The following is a 21,708-nucleotide window of genomic DNA, read 5'->3' on the forward strand; positions in this document are numbered from 1 at the left end:
CTGCACAAACTGATAATTCAAGAGATATTCCACTTGGCATGGAACTGTTAGTTGCATCAGATAACATTACTAATGCCATTTTATTTGTCCAGCCTGGAGGTGAGATGTGGAAGGGCACAGTGTTAACAAAACCCCAGCAGCAGCTTATTCCAGCAGCACAGCTGTTCCACAGGATAAAGGAAAAACGTGGCCCTGCTGAACCCAGCAGCCCAGCCCAGCTAAGGAAGCAGCCACACAGGAAAAGGGTTCACAGGAACAAAGAACAGTTCTTTCCACAACTGCATCAACTTCTCCCTGGGAAGCCTGAGGGCCATTTAAAAATCAACCTCTCACCACTGATGGTTTTGAATCTAGAGGACAAGATGTGAGGAGCCAAAGAGAAACCTCTAAGTTCAGCTCCTTCCAAGAGCCAAGTGAAGGCTCTTCACACATGAAATGCCATCCCATTCCTTCTGGGAGCATTGCTTTCTGCAGCTCCTCTGAAGAGTTTACAAACTCAGTTGAGGATGGGGCACTCAAAAAGCATCAGCAGCTGCAAAATCAAGTCCTGAATGAACTGAAGAAAAACTTGAAGACAGCACTGATGCCAGGTGGCATTAGTTTGCAGAGAGATCTGGGCATAAAAATAAGATACATGCTGTTCTCATCAATGAAGCACACCAAGCTTGTATTTAATAAAAATTGCAAATTTGTTTGAACAGCCCAGGAGAGATTAATCAAAGACTGATTTGTTGCAATCTGCCATTCCCTCACTTGTCTTACATATCTGGCTTTGAAGTTGGAGAGTGACTTTGAATCTCTGAAGTTATTTTCCATTTTCTGACACCAGCTGTTGCTGCCTTCTGGGATGAGACAGCCCAGGTAAAATTCACCCATGAGGAGAGAGCTGGCTAAAGGGAGCCTCCACTGCAGGTACACACTCATTCAAGTGCACAGACACATTCTGCAGGGTATTCTACTCCAGGCTAAATTTCATTTAAGCTCTTTCTGAATCTGAAAACCTTTAACAAAACAGTGAGATTTTCTTAAGGTCTTCCATGTATGTAGAAGCCATGATGCTTAGGATGCTCAGGTTTTATTAATATGTTTCAATAAAGCGACATTTGTTTATTTTACTCAATATGGTTTTAGGACCTGATTTGAATTTTCAAATTGAATTTGTTTCATTCCATCACCACAAAGCAGATTTCATAAAAGTGAGAAGTTAGTTCTTACTCCTTTCCACTCTTCTCATGCTTATTATTTGCAGCATCCTGAGATTTGAGCAAATTCTGCTTAATCAGAAAATTTCCACAGAGCAGCTTTTCTGCCCCCCTCAGTGAAAATTAATGTAAAATGTGTTTTCCTCCAACTTTTTCCTGTGCAGAAAAGTTAGATGTGAGCCTCCACACCAAAATGTGATGAGTAGGAATGGAATAAATGGGTCAGGTTTCAAGAGATGTCTAGCTTGCAGTGATATTTGAAGCTCAGGAATGTAACCTGGCAGACAAGCTGTCATGGGAAAAAACATAGAAGATCTCAGCATATTAACTAAAAGTCTTACCAAAACTCTTTCTGCAGCCTTCCCTTGCCTCACCTGCAGCTAAAGAAAGTGAATTATAATAACCTCAGCAGTTTCATGAGTGTAATTAAACCTCCAAATTACATGACAAACTCAGAGTAAAAAGACTTCACTAAATTCTGCAGAACTTTGTGCAGGTTATGTGACTTAAGCAAATTTCAAGGCCTTGGGGTTTTGTGCTTAGTCTAAAATTCACACAGGCAATCCTTTTGTGCAGAATGAGATAAAAACATCACTTCTCCACTTGCACTTTACTCTGAGCCTGGGTCCACCAGAAGCTACAAATATTAGCAAAACTGGGGGGAAAGTGATACAAAAGGAATGAATTTACATACACAGCAACTGAAGGCAACACTTGCATGAGCCCCTGCAAAGCCCAAATTCCAAAATGTCACAGAGCAACAGCCAGCATGTGCTGAGAAACACAAAATATTAATGACACCATGACAAAGCTCATACATTTCAGCTCAGGGACAGGACTCCTACTGCTTATGTTTATATCTGAGTTTTAAAAAGTAAGAGCGTGCACCACAGATGTTGGGATGTCTGCAGCTCAGATTTGACTTGGAAAGCCATGATACAAACTGATAAGTGAATTCCCTGAGAGTGACTGTCCCACAGAGACTTTTTCATCTTTCAAGACCTATCACACTTCATGGGATGACACTGTGTAATGTAACAACGTGATGTGTCTGAATACAAATCACTGTCTTCCTGCTGAACATGTAAAGAAATAAAGAACATATATTCCCTTCCTTTTTCTTCAGTACATATTCTGAGAGAAAATTATGAGACAGTGTCTGAAGTCAAAGGACTGACAAACAACACTTCTCTGCCAGCCTCCAAATCTCCAAGGATACAAATGTTTCATTTGTCTCTGTTCAAACAAGGAGGGCTGTTTTCATTTATTAACTCCAGCATAGATCTCTTTCCCTGCAACACTCTCACATGGCTCATCAGATGCATGCTCTACTTCAAAAACTCTCTTCTGATGTTTAATATTGATGTCTCTGCAGACAGCTCTCATTGCACCAATTAGGAAAGGAACAACAAAGCACCTCTCAAATTACAGTACAAGGAGTCTTAATGTATATTAAAGGTAGTCTTGTGTAATGAGCCAGTGTAAATGTAAACTGAGTCCCTGGAATGGCAGAAAACAGCAGACAAAAGGAGAATGCATAGAATGGAGACAATTACAGGGATTACCAGCATGGTCCCATGCCAGTGTGCCCAGGGGAAGCAGGGTTGGAAGGCTGTGCAATCAAAGTGCTCCCAGCACAACCTCCAGTACTTCCAGCTGCACCAGAGAAGAGCTCAGCCATCTCTGAAAACACAATGTCATCTTGCCTCAGATCTGTTACTCCTGAATACTTAACTCTTGATTTATATCTTGCTATTATCTTCTTGATAGCAGTGGACAACTCCCTTCTCTTCTATAAAAAAAAAAAAAAACTGAAAAACAACCATGTTTCAGCTGAATAAACTTTCTTCCAACTTCTATAGTTACAGATGAGAGAACAAGCTTCTTTGAGTCCAGATAATCTTCCAAATTAAAAATACTAACAAAACTTGAATATATCATATTCTTCCTTCAGTCCACAATACCCTTGCAAGCAATCACTCCCTATAAGATTACACCAACCTAGTTTACATGGATATGAAGCCAAACCTCTAATCTCTGCTCTCCTTCCAAGCCTCTCTTTGAAAGGTCATCAGCCTAAAATTTATTATATGGCTTCATACCAGCCTCTTCTGAAAGCTTAAGCTCTTAACTGAGGTGTTTGGCTTCCCTCCCCCTGTTTTTCCTGTTTCAAACAAGGACAAGAAAATCACTTGATTCATGCCCACAAAAAATCACCCAAGAAGCTTCTTATTGTCATTATAGGGATAAGCATGTAGGGTCTAGATGTAACTGGACTGCAGCTCCTGACAACTTCACAAGAAAATACAACAAAGACCACGTTTGCAAAAAGCAATGTACAGTCAAACTGACTTTATTTTCTCTGGCCCAGTTTCTAAAGGCCACAACCAGCCTTTAGGAACACCAGTAATTATGCCAGTGATTTATTTTACACAGTGGGAACAGGATTAAAGGCATTCAAACAAAATTACAAAAACAACTGACACAGAGAAAGTCTTTAAATTCTGATTTTTTACACCAACCACTGCTTTAAAAAGCCACCATCTTCACCATCTGATACCACACAGAACATTAAGATTCTGTTACTATTACTGTGCTGAAGTATTTTCTTCCAAGCAAAAAGATACTGGCTGCAGAGACAATTTTTGGAAAAAACCCAAATCAGGAGGAGCAGAACATGCCACTTCCATGATCATCTATGATATTTTTTCCAGTCCTATGACCTTCATTAAAAAAATTCCTACCTAGTCAAGTGATTTAAGTGATGAAAGGTCATTTAGCACTTTCTAGTCCTTAAAGGCATTCAGTCACACTTTGTGCTGCAGAGAGTGTTTGTCTTCTCTCAGTGTTTACCACCACAGAGATGGCAACCAGCAGTGTCAGGATGGAAGAGTTGTTCATTTCTCTCACATCAGTTACACTTTAGCACTAAAAGCTTCTATTGGCTCTCTTCTTTTGCTACATGATCACAGTGAAAGACAAATATTAATCAAATTACTCAGAAAAGACTTCACAGTTTGGGTCAGTCTGACACTTCCATTTGGCACCTTGTCTAAGCTGCCTTAGGGCACTTCCAGTCACAGTACCTGTGTTTTGATATACTTCTTACAAATATTGATGCAAAACTAATTTTATCTTGCATTAGTCTTAATTGTCAAAGTTATTCCCAGCAATAGTTTTCTACTATAACTACCATGCTATTTAAAAGAAAATCTCATCTCTTAACACAGAAAAATCACAAGTGTTTTCCAAATCATCTAGTTCACTCTGCCAAACTGGACAGCATAACTAATCTTTGAACCAGAGTAAGGTGCTGAGCTTACCTGGCTGCTGGAATAGGGAACCCCAACATTATGAGGGCTGGGAAATTGAAGGCCTGGTTTGATTTGTTATTGATTATTACTATTATACAGCAACACCCAAATGTCCCCTCTGTTCCTTCACAATTCCTCATGTCTTAGATTTTATGAAACAGAGATCAACACAGAATTCCTGTCCTGAATACCTATGAAGGTATTAGGTAAAGGACAGAAGTAAGGAAATATTGCTACAACCTCTCTCTAGAACAGAAATGAAGCCTTAAGTAATTTAATCAGAATAACACAGCAATTATTCTAAGCTCCAAGGAGATCTCAGGTTCCCTGAGGTTGATCCATGGGATCTAGACCTATAATCCAGGTGCAAGACAACTCTTCTACTCAAAGCACAAATTATTTCCAGGTAAATGTAGATGGCAAACAGAGCACTATTCTCTCTTCCCAGAGAAGAACTGCAGTTTTAGACACTAAATGAAGCTTAAATCTGTAATGAATTAAAAACTAGAGACAGGAAGAAAATTCACCTACTACACTTTCTCTTGATCTTTCCTCTTTTAATAATTTTACTACTTTTTATGTTTTAATTGTTGAATCACAGATTACTTTAAAGCTGATGTAACTTTTTTAAAAATCCTGTCATTGTAGACTGTATGTGGGGCATAAACTTATCACTTTAAACTTTGCTTGGTCAAGCCTTCATCCTAATCAGTTTGTGGAAAAAAAAAAAAAAAAAAAAAAAAAGAAGTTTATAAGATTTATAAGATCTCAGAAGCTGGTAGTTACAGTTGCATACTGACTAACCTTTTCTTTTTCCACACAAATTGTTCTATTCCTTGGAAAAAATTAACCAACAGATTACTGAGAAAAAAAAAAAAAAAAAAAAAACTAAATCCATGCTTGAGTACAAACGGTTTCCTAACAACAACCGCCACCGACATATGCGCACATGCACTGACACAAAATTGTGATCTCCCAAAAGTTTCTTAAAATTGGCAACACAGCCTCTCCTTATCCAGGACACACTTAGAAATTCCAAACCAGACTTAGGGTTAAGAGGCAACACCTGTGCTCTAAGCAGTTTTTAATTTCATCTTTCTTAGACCAGACACTAAATTTATATCATCTATACTCAGCTTTCATGATGTGTTTAATACTTTTGCATAAGAACATCCTTGAATAATGGAGAAATTCTTCTCTGAAAGATGGAATTCATCTCAGTCACACAGTAGAAAACTACAGAGGAATGAATAAAGTACCCTACCTAACAGTGACCAAAATAAAATAACAAGGAATTAAAAGCTAATAAAAATTCTTGAACTGGCAACAGTTTTGCAATTTGGAAATTGTTGGAGAGGCAAAATGTACATGACATTCCAAAGATTCCTAAAATAATCAGCCCTAATTAACAGTGCTGTGACAAGCACACTAGGAAGAAACAGTCAGTAGGATACAAACAGCATCATGTTCATTCATAACAGGGTTCAACATGTTGAGAGAAGGTTTGTGGTTGAAATGAAGGCTCAGAGTGGATGTATTCCCACATACAGAGAAGAACGCAGAAAAACTCTGGAATCATCCAGTATCTTAACTGGCTTGAATCCTGGAGAATACAAGTAATTTCCATTGCTGAATTTCAAGGCAATTTCCCCTAACACAGACTTCACCTTATAGTGCTTTAAAAGATTATCATAAAATGAAACACAGAATTTTAAAAAGAAAAATAGCCCAGAAAATTGGAAAGGAAGGAAATAACTCATACTAAGTAAGGCATTTTCATGTTTTCAGGTATTTCCATTCTTTTCTATTTGTTGGATCTGAGCTGCAACATTAAACACTTTGGCAGAAGAGAGCACAGAAAACAGCACCTCTCTCATTATTGCTGCCACCCTATGGACCTCACCTCACAAGCATGAAGAATCTCACCCAGATGAAGTTCTGCCACCACAGCCAATGACAAAGAAGCCACATCACTCTCACAAATTAAATTTGGCTGGAAGAGTAGCAAAGAAAAACAGAGTGCCAAGCATATTTTTGTTTTGCTAAATGAAAGGACGTTCTATCATTTCAGCTAGAACCCATATGTCACTCATACCAAGGGATATCAGTAACACATTTCCTTCTGAAGAAAGAACACAATGAACCAATTAATCAAACCTTAAAACGAGGATGAAAATCATTACAGCCATTTGTTAAAATACAAAAGGGCATTAAGAAAACAAACAGCAATATCTGCTATGGTTAATGCAGTGATATTTTCAGTATCCCAGGCTTGCAGGAAATTGGCACCTCCTCTCTGGGACTTGAGCAGTTCTGAATGCAGGAGTTTCTTAGCACTCTGCTGTGATTCACTAAAAATTAAGAGATTTATTCTGTCTCTACCTCACATGAATCAGGGATAGGACTATTGAAATAAATGTGTCTCATTCTGCACTGGCTCAGGTCTTTTTCTAGAACTTTGTGAGGACAGTTTGAAACTCTCCTCTTTACGTACTTACATGACAGACAGCCAAAGTACTGTTGAGCCCACCTAACTACAACCACTGAAGCTAGGAATTTTTTTGAAGCTGGCACCTAAACTGTAATCAGATGAAAGAGACACCTCCAAAGGGTTGTGAATCCTCTGAGAGTTGATAGCCCAGAGCAAACATCTCATTATTAGACACACATAAAGACAATGTCAGCTATATGAAATGCCAGGAAACAGAGAAGCCTCAATTAATTAGTTTACCCAAAGTATTTCAATTATTTAAGTCTCAAAGAGGCCCATGACATCAAGACTGAAGTACTACAGAGATGGAAAGAGATGGAAAGAAGACAACACATCTGTAGAACCACAAGCTCCACCTCCTTCCTCATTTCACCAGGAAGAGCAGGTGGGGCATCTGCATGGACTTTGAGTTTTTAGAAAAATCTGTTCAATCTAGTAACATTGGCCAGTCAAATTTCATAGACAGAAATACCATCCCCATTAGACTAGTGAGTAAATCCTATAGTGTTATGTATGGAATCAAAGATAGATACACAGATAAGTGAAGCACATCACTGCAGTCATTTCAGATGTACAGCTCTACCACTAGACCTTTTCCTTCAGCAAAAAAATAAAACCAAAACTCTGGAGCATTTGCAAAAGTTTTTCTGCCCTTTTCACTGTTATTTTAATTTTTTCAATGTCAGACATAAAAGCTGTGCTAATTTCATTAACAATGGAATGTGTTCCTCTTGAAATCCTTTCTCTCAGAAGTAGTAAAGTAAACTGAAGTGAACCACAAAGCATGGTGCTGTTCGAGCAAGCCCTGGACCGTTCAGAGCCCAGAGCAGATAATTTCATTTTATCACAACACTTTTGTTGGCAAACAGAATGAGAGACCCTTCCACAAGCAAGAGCACTTATTCCTAGTGTTAGTGCAAGCAGCTGGGCAGCTCACATGAGTACTGGCCTAGCCCTTGGACAAGACTTTTCTCAGAAGGGGAATTTTTTTACAGAGATTCCTGCAAAGTACCAAGAGTCTGAATTTAGTTCACTCCTGTGAACTGCTGAGGCATTTCAGAGTCACAGCATGGGTCACATTGGAAGGGACCACACTGGGTCATCTGGTCCTGCTTCCACAGTGCCATCCCAGAGCTCAGTGCAAATAACCAAGAGACTTCAGGATTTTCGCACAGAAAGGTATTCCATTGGTTTCAGCAGAAAATCCAGGTGAGTGCTAAGGATTCAAGTCCAAAAGAAATTTAAATTAAAGCCCTCATTCCAAACAGTTAAGCATCTCCATTGCCTGCTTGAATGAACAGTAGAAATGACTAAATGAGATTGATAAATCTAAAGTTATACATGAGCAGAACCTATGCAAGAACTAACCCTCAAAAAACTAAAATTATCAAATTGGAAAAGCAACACTCAATTTCAATTACAAAGAACAAAGCACTGGTGGATATTGATGTCCTTATTTAAATGGTGTTTATTTAAAGCCATTAATTAACAGAATCCTGAGATCACACATAATGTTGCCTGGGTAGAATTTGTTTCCACACCATATACACACGAAATTCCAAGTGAAAGGCTTAAAAGCTTAATGCAGTGAAGACAGAAAATATTAAACTTTTCAAATCCCCATTTCTCTGGCCTTTTGCTCACCCCAGTCTCCTATCACTTTTTTTTCCTTAAAAGACATTATGTGTTAGGAGAGCAAAGCAGCCCGGGGAGGTGATATTTTACCATTGTCTGTGCCATTAATGCAGTTAAAAAATCCTCAGACTGGAAAAATCAGACAGATGCATCTTCCAGGTTCACATGTGCCAACTCCATCTGTTAAATCATTAAAACACAGGCTTGGCAGATTCTGGAGAAAAACACATTTGTTTTCACTATAAAGAGGAAGAGTAAACTTTCTTTCTGTTCTCACAACTCCCCTCCCCCAATAATTACTTTAATGTGGAAGTCTGCATGAGTGGGTACTATTTAAGATGCTACTGAAAGAGGTTTTGATTGAATTGGGATGTGTATGTGTCAAATTATATGTCATAATCCAGGTTAGTCAAAGCACTATTAAACCAAGGTCTATAGATACATTAAGGTGCTTAATCATTTACCTTTTTATTACATACATCATGTTATACCACCTATTTGAACACTGATTTTCCTTACAGCAATGAACCTGCTCAGGTTAATTTTAAAGGCACAGTTTACATAAGGAGCAGCAAATCTGATCAAAGAAAGCTACCAAACCATGAATGAAGAAATAAATAATAATAAATCTTTTTTTCCAAATCTATAATGATTTAAAAAATATTTCTACATTCAGGATAAAGAAAAGCAACCTAAATTTAATACTAACATCCTGTATTTTCCCAATATCAATACTACTTATATTGGGAAAATAGATTTATGTTTTTTTCTACTACAGCACTGTATAACCATTTTCACTATGGCAACATTACCTGTAGTGCATACATCTAAAATTGAGCATTTTGAGTGCAACTAAGTATAAAATTGGATGAACCTAGACACGAGTATGACAGTGTGAATAATTTAAATCCCAAGACCTCCCATAGCTGCTATTAAAACAACAGATTGCTGCAGAATGCATTTCTTTCTCTTTGTATTCTATAACAGAATGGAATTTCATTCTCCAGGCTTGTTACTTCAAGTAAAATGTATCCTATTTAAAGTAAATGTTTGGAAATTTCATCTTTTTTGTGTTTGCTTACAGTTTTGAAGCTATTTTCTATCATCATCTAAACAGATTTTCTCTGTACTGTTCTTCAGGGCACAGTCGAGAAATTAAAAGCTAGTGGAGATAAATACATCTACTTTTGCAAAATAAATACATTTTCATAAAGGATATTTCATGGAAGTATCCTGAAGTTTCACCAAGTCATCATCCCTGCATTCTGTGCATCAGGGCTCACAAAACAGACTTGAAACCAAGAAAACTCTTTGTGTGTTAGATAACTGCAACCTTTCCTTCTGTCAAAGTACCCACTAAGTGGCTGTAGGAGCTGCTTCTTTCCCAAGAGGAGGTTGAAACATTTCTTTGACTGGAATTGGCAATTCTCTTGCTTTTGGTCATGGGTGAACTGCACCTTCATGTTTCACCCTCCTCCTCTTCCAAACAACGTCTGAAAAACCTGATGGGACTTATTCCAATCAGCTCTTCCTGCACAGAACTGATGGTGCACTCTGTATTCCACTCCCAACTATGATTCTTTTACTTATGCAGTCCTAGAAGTGTTCTTAGAACCTGGGAAAATTGCAGAACCATTGCTTTGAGTCATCCAACACTTCCCCAAATGTCCTCTTTCACATTACCTACGCACCACTCCCATATGGCTGGGGTCTATCCAGGGAACTGGCTAGAGTTTCTCCCCTGGAGATCAACCTCACTTAAGATTAAATGGAACAGAAAATTTTACCTCCAATATTGACCAACATAATATTTACAATCTTATCATTTTTATAGCACTAGCATAATTTAAGAGCTGTTCTCAGGAAAGACCAAGCAAGCAGAGTACAACATAAGTGTACCAAGGAGAAAAGAGAATACACAGGCATATCACAGAACACAAAACAGAAGGGTACTTAGAGCATTTTCCAACAAAAACTGTCATTCCAAGTATGTACTTTCTCTCTAGCAAGTACTTTAATTTATACACTCAGAGAATGCAGAGGGAAATGTATCCAAAAGAGACAATAACTTCATCATGTGATGGCTACAAATAGAGAAATCTGAACTTATAACAAATACTCTCCTAAATTAGAATACAATTAGATGCTGATATCCCATCACTGCCTGCAATCACCCTCAAGGGAAGCAAAATTGCATGAGACTAACAGAACATTCACTTGTTTTAAAATTTACAGGAGGCTCAAGAAAGTTTCACATGCATTTTACCTCAGAAACAATGTGCTACTTATTCTTCCTAGCAATGATTTTTTACATAGAATTCTGGGATCAAAATGCAATTTTCAACAATAACATATTTTCTGACATTCTCCAAGGAAAAATTACGGGTTTCTTCTTTCTAAAAGGATTTCGATGGAATAACATCTGTGTTGAGATTATTGTGAATATGTTAAACTGACAGCAAGTCTCTAAGGGGCACTGCTCATTAATGTTCTGTGCATAAAATTAAAACTTGAAATATATTTTTCAATCCTTTTTGAATCATTTAAGCAATTCTCATGCAAAGAAACTATTGTGCAGCAATAATATATTTGCAGAATAGGCTATGAAAGCTATTAAAATGTCCCAGACCTCCTGCCTTTCAGGCAAAAGGAAAAAAGGAAACACTTTCTGATTTGAAACATGAGCTGTATTGAAAAAAAAAATACTTCCAAAGACCATGAAGAGTTTTATTTCAGTTTACACTATGCAACAAAATTTAAAATTGTGTCTTTGTCCTTCATCTTTAATTCATATAGTGCATAGGTAGTTCTTATACTAGCAGGAGAATTCTGTTAAGTGTTGGATATTGGAATTCACAATAAATTTTTCCAGTGGCTACAAGTAGTGGCTGTATTCTTTAAAACTGCATCAGGGCAGCATTTGCAAGCTCTCTGCAAGGAGAACTGGGGAGCTGTGCTCTGATGACAATGCGTGGGACTCAGGGATTTTAATGCAAACACCTTCTCCAGTTTAAAAGTGACAAAGGTCTCCATGTCCATAGAACAAATAATTTTGGTAGGAGAGCATGTATACTTCTTCCACCAAGTACAAGAGAAATAAAGTGCATCTATCAGGTTTACTGTAAAGCAGTCTCTCATGTAAATCTTTAGTTTGAATAAAAAGGAACGAATCTGCTCAAAACCAAATAAAATTCCAGGAATTATTGAATTTTTCAAGCACAGAAATCTACATAAAGCTGTGGCTTTAAGTGCCATTTTATGGGTAAAAAAAGGAACATATTATCACTGGGAAAACAAACATGCCCTCACTGTTTCAAAAGCCACTGGATAATTACAGCCACAATAAGATGAGAGCTCTAAATTTTGCCACAACATATAATGATTCTAACCAGGCTGTTGGATGACGTTCATAAATGGAAATTCAGGAACTCCAATTAACATGTTCTTGATGTGATAGACTTTAGCAGGGTTTTTTTTAAATGAAACCAGTCTCTGTAAAGGGACTTCATTACTTAAATCACAGTAATCATAACAAGGCAGTCTCAGGCTGCCTACATCTGAAATATTATGTAAAAACATTACAAAAAGACAACGAAGTTATGCTCAAATACTCCTCTCTTAGATTTCCACACCTCATACTGCAAACTGTGGAGCAGCAAACACAAAACTGCCAGTACTAACTAATATCTTCTGGTAAATATTTTCAATGCAAAAGTCTAAGCACAGATACACATGGATATATAAATGGATATATAAACACCTCAGCAGGGATCTTCACTTTCAGAGGTTCTGACAACGCTGATGTGGAGGAGAAGACACCAGATTAGTGCAGCTGAAAGAAAATAATGAAGATACTCTTCAAATTTTAGATGTGAAGATGGCACTTCTGGGTGTGAGGTGCTGGTGCACCCCACTGCGAGTTTCCTGAGGGACATCTTCATTCCCCCTCCCTCCCTGCTGATATCAGCCACCAGTGGAGGGCATTTGTTCCACTTTTCCAGCCAAACAACCCAGTCAGAGTACTGCCAGCTGCCTCTACAGAGCTGCCAGACATCCAGCAAAAGCCATAGCACCACAGGAATGTTTGGGACTTACTGGGCACATACTGGTTTAGCAACAGAGCTCTGGGGTAATTGCCCAAATTGAGAGCATGTGCTGCTCACAGCACACGTGTGACACTGCTCTGAATTTCCACTCAGAAATCAGCATTTATAAACATCTCTCCAGCAGGACCCTGTGCTAGAGAAGCAGCACAGCCCTTTGTGCTGGAGCTGCTCCCAAGAAGGAAGAATTCCTCTGTGTAACCATCATCTCCACAAGAAAACCAGTTTCTGTTATACCAGACTGTTGCTAGTTTGCATCACAAGCGTTCAGAAAACAGATACACAACACAAAGGTTGATTTAGCAACAATTCTTTAGCACTTGAATCTGAGTATCACGTAGGCTCAAATCTCAGCACATTCCATGGGAGTGGAGGTGCTCAGTAAACAACACTCACAAATCCTTACATAGAACTCAAAAGATAACAGGCTTCTTTTCTTCAAGTAATTTCAGACTGTGACACAAAAAGCTTTTGTGTACTCATCTGGATACTTTTCTCCATAAACAAGCAATGTACAAAGCCTTAACATTCTTGTATCAGGGCAGAAACGTGATATTTCCAGAAAACCAAAACCTGAATCAGATTTTCAAGAATGCAAACATTAACAAAGCCAAAATTGCATTATACAGTTTTCTGCAGTAGAGGTTTAAGATATCCACCTACCCTGGGTTGCTCATTTCAGCTCACATCACCTTTTCCTGTCTCCATTCTGTCTGCTGCCTCCATGCAGAAGCACAACTGCTCCTGGAGCTGTTCTGTGAAAGTGATTAAAACAGTGAGCTGACTTTCTGCAGAGCCTACTAAAGCCTATTTGTTTCTCTGACTTATTTCACAGAGCAATAACACCTGTGTTTGTGCCAACACACCATCCTAAAACATTGGAAAAACCTGGACCTACCACCCAGCTCTGCCCTTCTCCAAGCCCTCATGCATTGCCCCATCATGTGCCGGTGGAAACATTTGTACACCTACACAGAAAACTGTATTTGGGTTAAAGCATCTCATTTTCCCCTCTGTTAGTTTTAATCTCTATCAGTCTGTATCAGAACACAGCACCTCCACCACTTCTTTTGACTGAGAAAAGGGAGTACAGGGGCTGTAAAAAACCCAAACTGCTTCCCCAGGGGTGGAGCAATACCTGACACAGGTGAAAGGTTTCTCAGGCTTCAGATACTAATCTGCAACTCTCAAGTTATGGACAAGTTGTAAATTCTTGAAGAAGCTGAGAGTTCTTGTTCAACAGCAGCACTACTGAACAGCTGAATAACTGGGTAATTCCTAATCAGAAGAAAACAGGAAGAACTGGAATTTCAGCATTTATGGCTACATCCAGATAGAATTTACCCATCTTAAAAGCATCGAGTATTGAAACTTGATTCTATTTGAAGGTGATACACTGAATGATGTAGGATCTACTTCAGCACTGGCCACATCATGACAAATGCTGTTGTATGCAGCTACAAGATCCAGACTTTCTGCAGAAGACTCTGGAATCTCAACAGACCTGTGTTCCTGCCATTCAGTATCATTATTAGCTCATTAAAATCCTATTTCACTTTTTACTCAAAGAGCAATTCTAATATTGCCCTGTGCTCATAAGAGTCTAATAAGACCTACTACTAGCTACTCATCTACTACATTCCCTCATCTGAGAACTAAGTGCAAAAGACTCAAGCATGATAAAGTTCTATTTCCACAGTGTGAGTATAAGAAGTTTCACCTCTCTTGACAAATGCTGGTGCAGTTTAAACTCTGACAGTAAACTACGGATTTGATTGTTTCATTAACAAATTATAATTTTCACGGAAAGCATCAAAGCAATAAGAAGACTCCTGAGATAAATGTGACAAAGCAGCAGGAGTTAATTAAGTAGAACAATGAGTAAGCATTTATGGGTGTGATAGGAGACCCAGCTGATTTAATTGTGAGCCTGATTATCAATTAGAGAATCAAGAAATGGCATGTAAGTAAAATATTCCATTTGTTGATACTTTAATGATTTTCAGAGACCCAGAAGAGCAGTATTAATTGCTATTTTAGAACTACAGAAGGCGTTTTTATTCTCCTCTTACTCAAACAGAGGTTCTTAGTACTTCTAAAATGACTAATAAATGTATATAGTCTTCTAAAATATTTAAGGGCTTTTGGATTTTTTTTTAAAGTCTAATAATTAAACATTCAAACACACTGCCTATAAACCACTCAGATGAAGCCAGAACCTTTCTGCATTTATTTTCTAATAAGGATAATAAGTGCCCAGTGGTGTAAGAGTGCCATTAACTATTTCCAGGGTGTTTACACAAGTCAATTTCCAGACAACACGAAAGAGGTCAGGGAACCATTTAAACCCACAGGGCAAAGAGCCAGCTGGCTCACTCGTTGTTGAAATATTTTATCCAGCAACTGCAAGAAAATAAAATTATCAAGAAATTAATGTAGAGCCAAAAATATTAATATATTGGAACACAGTGAACCCTTTACAACCTGTAAATATATTCTGGGTTCTCACATAGAAGCCATAAAGTAGGTTGAGATCTTTCTCAGAATTCTGTCAAAGGCATGTAGCTTGTAAAGGACATTTATCAGAAAAAGACATCAGACATTGTATCACAGGATGGGAGCTGTTTCCCAGTGAAATTATCAAAAAACAATTTTGGTGTGTAGCAAGAGGAACATGGAACAGGACAGCTGGTTAAAAAGAAACTTTCTGCCACTTTAATCCAAATGTGTTTTCCTTCATTTAAAGACAGAAAAAAAACATTACCAAGCACTTCCCCAGGCCTCCTGAGGGGCCTCAGGAAAGCCGGGAGTGGGAATTTTTATATTTTTTTCCTCTCAGATTGTGGTGCCACCAGAGCACTCACAAAGGAAGAGAGAAAAGAATCCTTTCCCTCAGGGAATGTATGACCACTTTCCAACATTTTATTACATAAATTATTACCCGTCCCTCCCATCATCTTGTGCCCTCCCACGTGAGTTCCGCCCGCCGCCATCTTGTGGGTGCCTGAGGGGCCTCAAGAAAGCAGGGAGTGGGGATTTTTTCGTTTTTTGTGGTGCCACCAGAGCAGTCACAAAGGAGGAGAGAAAATAACCCTTCCTCTCAAGGAATGTGCGAGCACTTCCCAATATTCTATTAACACTAATTAATTATTACCCGCCCCTCCCATTACCTTGGGCCCGCCCACATGAGTTCCCGCCCCTTCCGCCATCTTGTGCCCGCCCACACGAGTTCCCCCTGCCGCCATCTTGTGCGTGCCTGAGGGGCCTCAGGAAATCAGGGAGTGGGGATTTTTCTCCTTTTTTCCTGTGGTGCCACCGGAGAGCTTCCCAAGGACGAGAGAAGGGGATCCTTCTCCTCAGGGAGTGTGTGAGCACTTCCTAACGCTCTACGAAACACGTTCTCGCCCTTCCCGCCCCCTTGTACCCGCCCACATGAGCTCCTGCCCTTCGCCGCCGTTGCCCCGCAACGCCCGAGTGGCCGCGGCGCCTCAGCCCCGCTGGAGCCCCCCGCGGCCGCGGCGCGATGGATCCCGTAGCGCAGGACAAGTACTGGTAACAGCCCGGCCCCGCAGGAGCGCTGCGCTGCTGCCGCTCCCGTCCACCTTCCCCTCCCGCCCGCAGCTCCGCGCTCAGACAGTTCTCATGTGGTTAAAGAGCGTGTCTTGGTAACCAAGAGTCAGGGCTTGGCTCCAGTGAGCCCCTCCTGCCCCGCTGGGTGAGGGGTCGGGGCATCTCAGTAAATGAAAGTATAGTTGAAAAGACATTGGTGCTTACTTTTCAATCTCCTCCGCCTCTTAAAGCATACATTTAAAAGCAGTGCGTTCACATGCTTCACTGTTCACATGTTCACTGTTTCAAACCTGTGGAAAGTATTTTCCCACTAGCTCGAAGTCAGACAATGGTAATTTGTGCATAAACTTGCTGTTTTGAGATGGAAATTTAGATTCCTGCTAAAGTGCTGTGCTTTGTGACGTCAATAGTTGGGTTGGCATGTTGGGGTTTTTTTAAATGAAAGTTTTCGAGGTAATCTTAAATATTTTTCTGTTGGTTTCAGGAAAAACCACGTTGAAAAGGAACAAGATGCTGCTAAAAGATGGGCTGAGAAATGGGGATTTTTGAAAATACCTCTTGAGGAGGTAAAATTGAATGGCATATAATATGGTTTATAATAAAAACAACGCATGAAATCTACTTGCACAAATTTATCTGGACACAAAATGCTGAGAGCACAGAAGACTAGAAATGTAGTGAATATGCTTTACTACATTGGCATCCAAGGTAGCAACTGCACTACTTTTGAAATGGTTCAAATACTCAGTTTTCTTTAGAATTAAGTACATCAAGTGGTAATTTATATGCTGTGCATATCCTGATATGTATGTCTTGAGAAGCATGACTCCTACTAGTGCTAATAAGTAATAGATGTACTAGTACTGACATGAAAATATTTCCCCTTTGTCTGTCCATATGTATTTTAAAAATCTAGGGGAAAAGGTTCCAGCTAATTAAATTGTCAGTGGGGGAATCTACAACAAATGAAAATATTTGGAATGATGTCTCTTCTCAGTGATAGATATTAGATAGATATTAGAATACCATAGTACATGATGTTACATTTGGAATCACAGTATTTCATTGCTAAAGAACAGGATTGATGCAGCCCCTGCATAGTTAAAAATGTAGTTTGGATGTTGTCTGAAACAAAAAATCCAGTAATTTCCAAAGCACTGAAATAAGTAATCCTGCTTGAGGTGGAAAGAACAGGAAGTTCATATGCAACAGAGGGGAATGGTGTGGATATCACATATTACAGTATATTTCAAAAGATCAAGAGTTCAGTTTTTAAATATGTTTTGGTTTTAGTTGATTGGAGATGAAAAGAAAGAAGATGCAAAGCCCAAACTTCAGCTTCCAGATCACCTGCAGATTCGACCTGTGACACCTATAGAAAAATACATTAAGGTTAGAAAATTAGATTTTAAAATTGCAATATAGCAACATCTGTTTTAAGAAACCACACAAGCTCTGAAAAACACTTGTCTTATAGAGGGGGGTCTTTAACTAAAGGTGAAAGTAAACTGCATTTGCAAGACAATGTTTCAAAAGCATTTGTTTAAGACAAGGAATTGCCCTTTGGTTATGGCTGTAATTTTTCTACCTTTATTTAAGAATCTGCTTTTTGGCAGAGACAATACCACTGTTCTCTTTAGTACCACAAATTAATAAGAAGCCAGTTCTAATAAACCAAGTAATAATTATTTTGTTTTGTATGATTTATATGTACATTCAGAGTCTTAAAGCTGTCAAACAGCTGGAGAGTAGAATGTGACTGATGGTTTAATTTACAAATATGGTGTGTCAGGATCACCAATGAACTGGGTGACTCTACAGTGACATTGGGAGAGGAACATACTCACAAAAGGGGAAGCAGAATATGCTAATGAAAAGGAAGGTTAGTCCACTTAGGGAAGATCAGGGAAAGAAAGGATGTTGGAAATTCTTACTTGTTGAATTAGCTTTCTTTCAAAGGATTCCAAGGGTGGGGAGATAAGGTAAGGAAGTAGTAAAAGCTTTTACTGAGATTAAATTAAAAATTAAGAGCTAGGGCTGAAAGTGGTAAAGAAATGAAATGGCATAATTTCTGTCATTACTGCTTCTTGTTCTTCAGTTTTGTCCCAAACCTTCAGTCCCAGTCCAGTTGAGTCTCAGTCCCACGAGGGTGTTGCATTAATAATCCTGCACTTACCAGCTGCTCCACAAGCGTGCAGAGCCTGGTGCACATTGGAACAGAGTTTCCATTTCACCTCAGAACTGGGAGGAAGAGAAGGGTTAGCTGTGATTTAGGTCACCTTTTACATATTCAGAGTGAAGTTTCATACATCCTTTTCAGAACTGCCTTTCTGCACATTTACCTTGTGATAACAGTCAAATCTGTTCTCTCTAGGTTAGACTAATAAAAGCTTCTGCATAGTCCCCTCCCCCAGACCAAAAGTGGGACATGATTTCCTTCATTATCCTGCTCAGTGGGTGGCACTTTTGGCCATAAAAATTATCTTTTCTGAGGAATTGCTCCACCTAAATATCATAAACATTTTCTAATCTTGGCTAAAGAACAAAGTGAAGCAACTCTGGCAGGAGAACTGAAACATTGTTCTCTTGCTGTGTTATTTCTCTGCTAAGTCCCCAGATGCTGAAATGATAGAACGTGCCCAATTGAGATGATTCAGCCAAAGTAAGCACAGCAGTCACTGAACAGGGTCTGTTGGTTTTTGTTTTGTTTCCTTTTTAGCTAGATTAGTTGCAGATTAACTTGCTGCTCACCCTCTTTTAAAGTAGAGGGAAGGTAGAATGAATAAGTAGTTCTTGATGTAAAAGCCAGCTTGGTCAGTAATATCTTTGGAATTTGGGTTTAAAATTATTGTTTCATAGCTGCATAGCTACCAAATATATTACAGCAAGGAGAAAACACTATTTCTCCTGTTTACAGAAGTTAATTAAAGATGATGGTGATTATCTTCAGCTTGAGCTTTTTTCATACATAATAATAATTTTAAAAATTTTAAAATAATGTTAAGCAATTAAAGCACTTAGTATTGAAACAAACTTTTAAAAAAAGAAAATTATTTCAACATACACTACTAAACAATGACTTTATTGTTGGTTTTTGAACACTACAGCACAAAAGACAATGTTGCATGACAGAAACTTCAACCAAAAACCTTTTAATCAGTTTTACATGTTACTTTGATTTTAGGTGCTTCCATCTCCTCCAGTACCTCAAACTACCCAGGGATTTATTGGCTGGAGATCAAGTGTTCCAGCACTGTCACTCGAACACGATTTTCAATTCCAAAGCAGCAAAGGAGCTGTCTGTAGTAACAAGTGACCATGTGAGCTCTCTGAGTGACATTATGAAATAAAGAGGCACAAAGATCCATCTGCATTCCTAAGGAAATATCCAGTAGTGGACTGTTGATCATTTCTGCTATTTATGTAAAAATCCATAATCATTTTGGTAAAGTGTGAACATTTTCATTTTACTTAATTGAATCTATGGCATCAAAGCTGTTAACTCTGCTTCAGAGCTTCTGCTTACAAGTTAGAAATAACAATGAATAAACTCAGATGAAGATCACAGAGCACGTACTAGTTTTATTAGCACTAATAAGACTATAATTTAAAAACATTCATTGGAAGTTGGAATGACAGTGCAAATTTTTATAATTGTTTCTCCATGAGAACCTCTACTCATAAAATACACTGGGTTTTGTGTTGGGTGTGCTTTACAGGTATTTTGTGTAGTTACTCACATAAGTGAGTAGTTCCCAGTAAAGAAATAAAGAACACAAGGGCTGCAGTGACACAAAGTCACTTTGAAAAATCAGTTTTAGTATGAAAACAGGGTTTTTCCATTAGTTGATCAGTATGCAAATGGATTACAAAGAAATCCTTTGTATTACTTCAGGTTTGTGTATACTGGTATTTGCACCAACCAGGGAGAAATGCTCAGAGCCAGGAAGTGATTGCACTGGGAGTTACTGGGGCAGCTCCCTTAGTGCCCTGGAGTTCAGTCCTGCACTTCATTATGCACCTGAAGATTTGCCAGGATTTCTGGAAACTCAGAAGGACTCACTAAGCTGCAGCAACTGTTTGCATGATGGATTTCTAACTGGGCAAGGTGTTCAAACCACAAGGTTTAAATAAAAAAGAGCTTCCAAGAAAACAACACAGGCAGCTCCCTCTATCTCCTCATCACTTAAAGGAGAAAGGTTTTACTCTTTAACCCTGCTGCAAGATCTCCTCTGTGTTCTGCAGCCATCAATATCTACTGCTTGAGTCAGCACTAAGTCCTTGGCTTTCACAGCAGTAAGGCAGCAGCCAGTGTTTGTTCTTCCCTTCTTCCCAAGAAATGACTCACAGTGATCAACATCCCACCTTTCATTTTTTTTACATCCATTTCCAAATGCCCACAAAATAATAATATTTTACTTTTTTCCATATTCTTTACAAATAATGGAGAAGTGAGTCATATCCTTTGGAAAGATTACCCAAGAAAGAGAAGTAACTTCAGACACTTTACTTAAAACCAGTATAAAGAATAACTTGGAATCAGACTCTGGAAATTGAAGTTAAATTGCAGTTTAGCTACTAACCATAACCTGTGTACACTGTTCTTTGGACAACCAAGATAATTGTAAGAACAATATTTAAATTCAGTGTTCTTTCTTCTCATTGCCAGGTTTGTGTCTCTTGATTATTTTAATCATGTGGTATGTGGTTCTTCAGTTTATTTTAAGGTCATAAGATCTTACTCTTGTCTGGTTTATATAAACAGATATAATAATGATTAATATGTAATTTAGTAGCAATTAAATTGCATTAATTTAGGCTAAACAAAAGGGGAACTTCACTGGCTTTTTTGAAGAGTTCTATTAAAGAATCAAAGCTGGCACCAAATACCCAGTTTGTATGAAGTGAAATCCAAATCCAGATGAGCCATGGTTTGATTTTGAAAACCAAAATAAATTCTTTGTCCAGCATCTACAGTTGGACATTCCTGACTCTTATTTCAGTGTCTGAATATTAACTCTGTCCTGACAGTAAGAGTTTTGTATTGTACATTCTGTCCTACAAGGTACCTTTACTTCAGGAAATACTTTGATAGAGACTAATTTGGGATGTGCAGGGAATATAATCTAAAATTTTAAGTAATTTCTTTATCATAAATCTGTCCCATGTTTTCAGGGTTTTGGTGTTATGTGAAACTATAAATCTGACTGGTTTTTTCCCCAACACTTCTAACATTTTACATGAAAAAAATTGTGTAGAAGTTGTGGATTTGCAGCTGACAACAGACTGCCCAGTCATCTGCTCCAGCTGTGAATCCTAAAGGTCATTACAGAATTATTGTATCACCTTGTTATGTTTGAAACCTGGCCTTTAATTTGTGGAAATTAACCTAT

The 21,708-nt window shown here is 38.5% G+C and overlaps 1 protein-coding gene across 1 annotated transcript; it reads left to right on the plus strand.

The window, feature by feature from the left end:
• Positions 1-15,971: 15,971 nt before the first annotated feature.
• On the plus strand, positions 15,972-21,144 carry CIMIP1 (ciliary microtubule inner protein 1). Its single transcript, XM_056507330.1, has 4 exons — positions 15,972-16,297; positions 16,800-16,881; positions 17,609-17,707; positions 19,500-21,144. The coding sequence occupies exons 1-4, from the start codon at positions 16,269-16,271 to the stop codon at positions 19,629-19,631; spliced, it is 342 nt and encodes a 113-aa protein (XP_056363305.1). The 5' UTR covers positions 15,972-16,268; the 3' UTR covers positions 19,632-21,144.
• Positions 21,145-21,708: the final 564 nt, after the last annotated feature.

This window comes from Oenanthe melanoleuca, chromosome 20 (assembly GCF_029582105.1).
Source record: "Oenanthe melanoleuca isolate GR-GAL-2019-014 chromosome 20, OMel1.0, whole genome shotgun sequence".
NCBI classification, from domain to species: Eukaryota; Metazoa; Chordata; class Aves; order Passeriformes; family Muscicapidae; genus Oenanthe; species Oenanthe melanoleuca.

Coding starts and splice junctions, on each gene's coding strand:
- CIMIP1 (XM_056507330.1), top strand. CDS start 16,269: ATGGATCCCGTAGCGCAGGACAAGTACTG. Junction 16,298..16,799: donor GTAGCGCAGGACAAGTACTG/GTAACAGCCCGG, acceptor TGTTGGTTTCAG/GAAAAACCACGTTGAAAAGG. Junction 17,708..19,499: donor CTATAGAAAAATACATTAAG/GTTAGAAAATTA, acceptor CTTTGATTTTAG/GTGCTTCCATCTCCTCCAGT.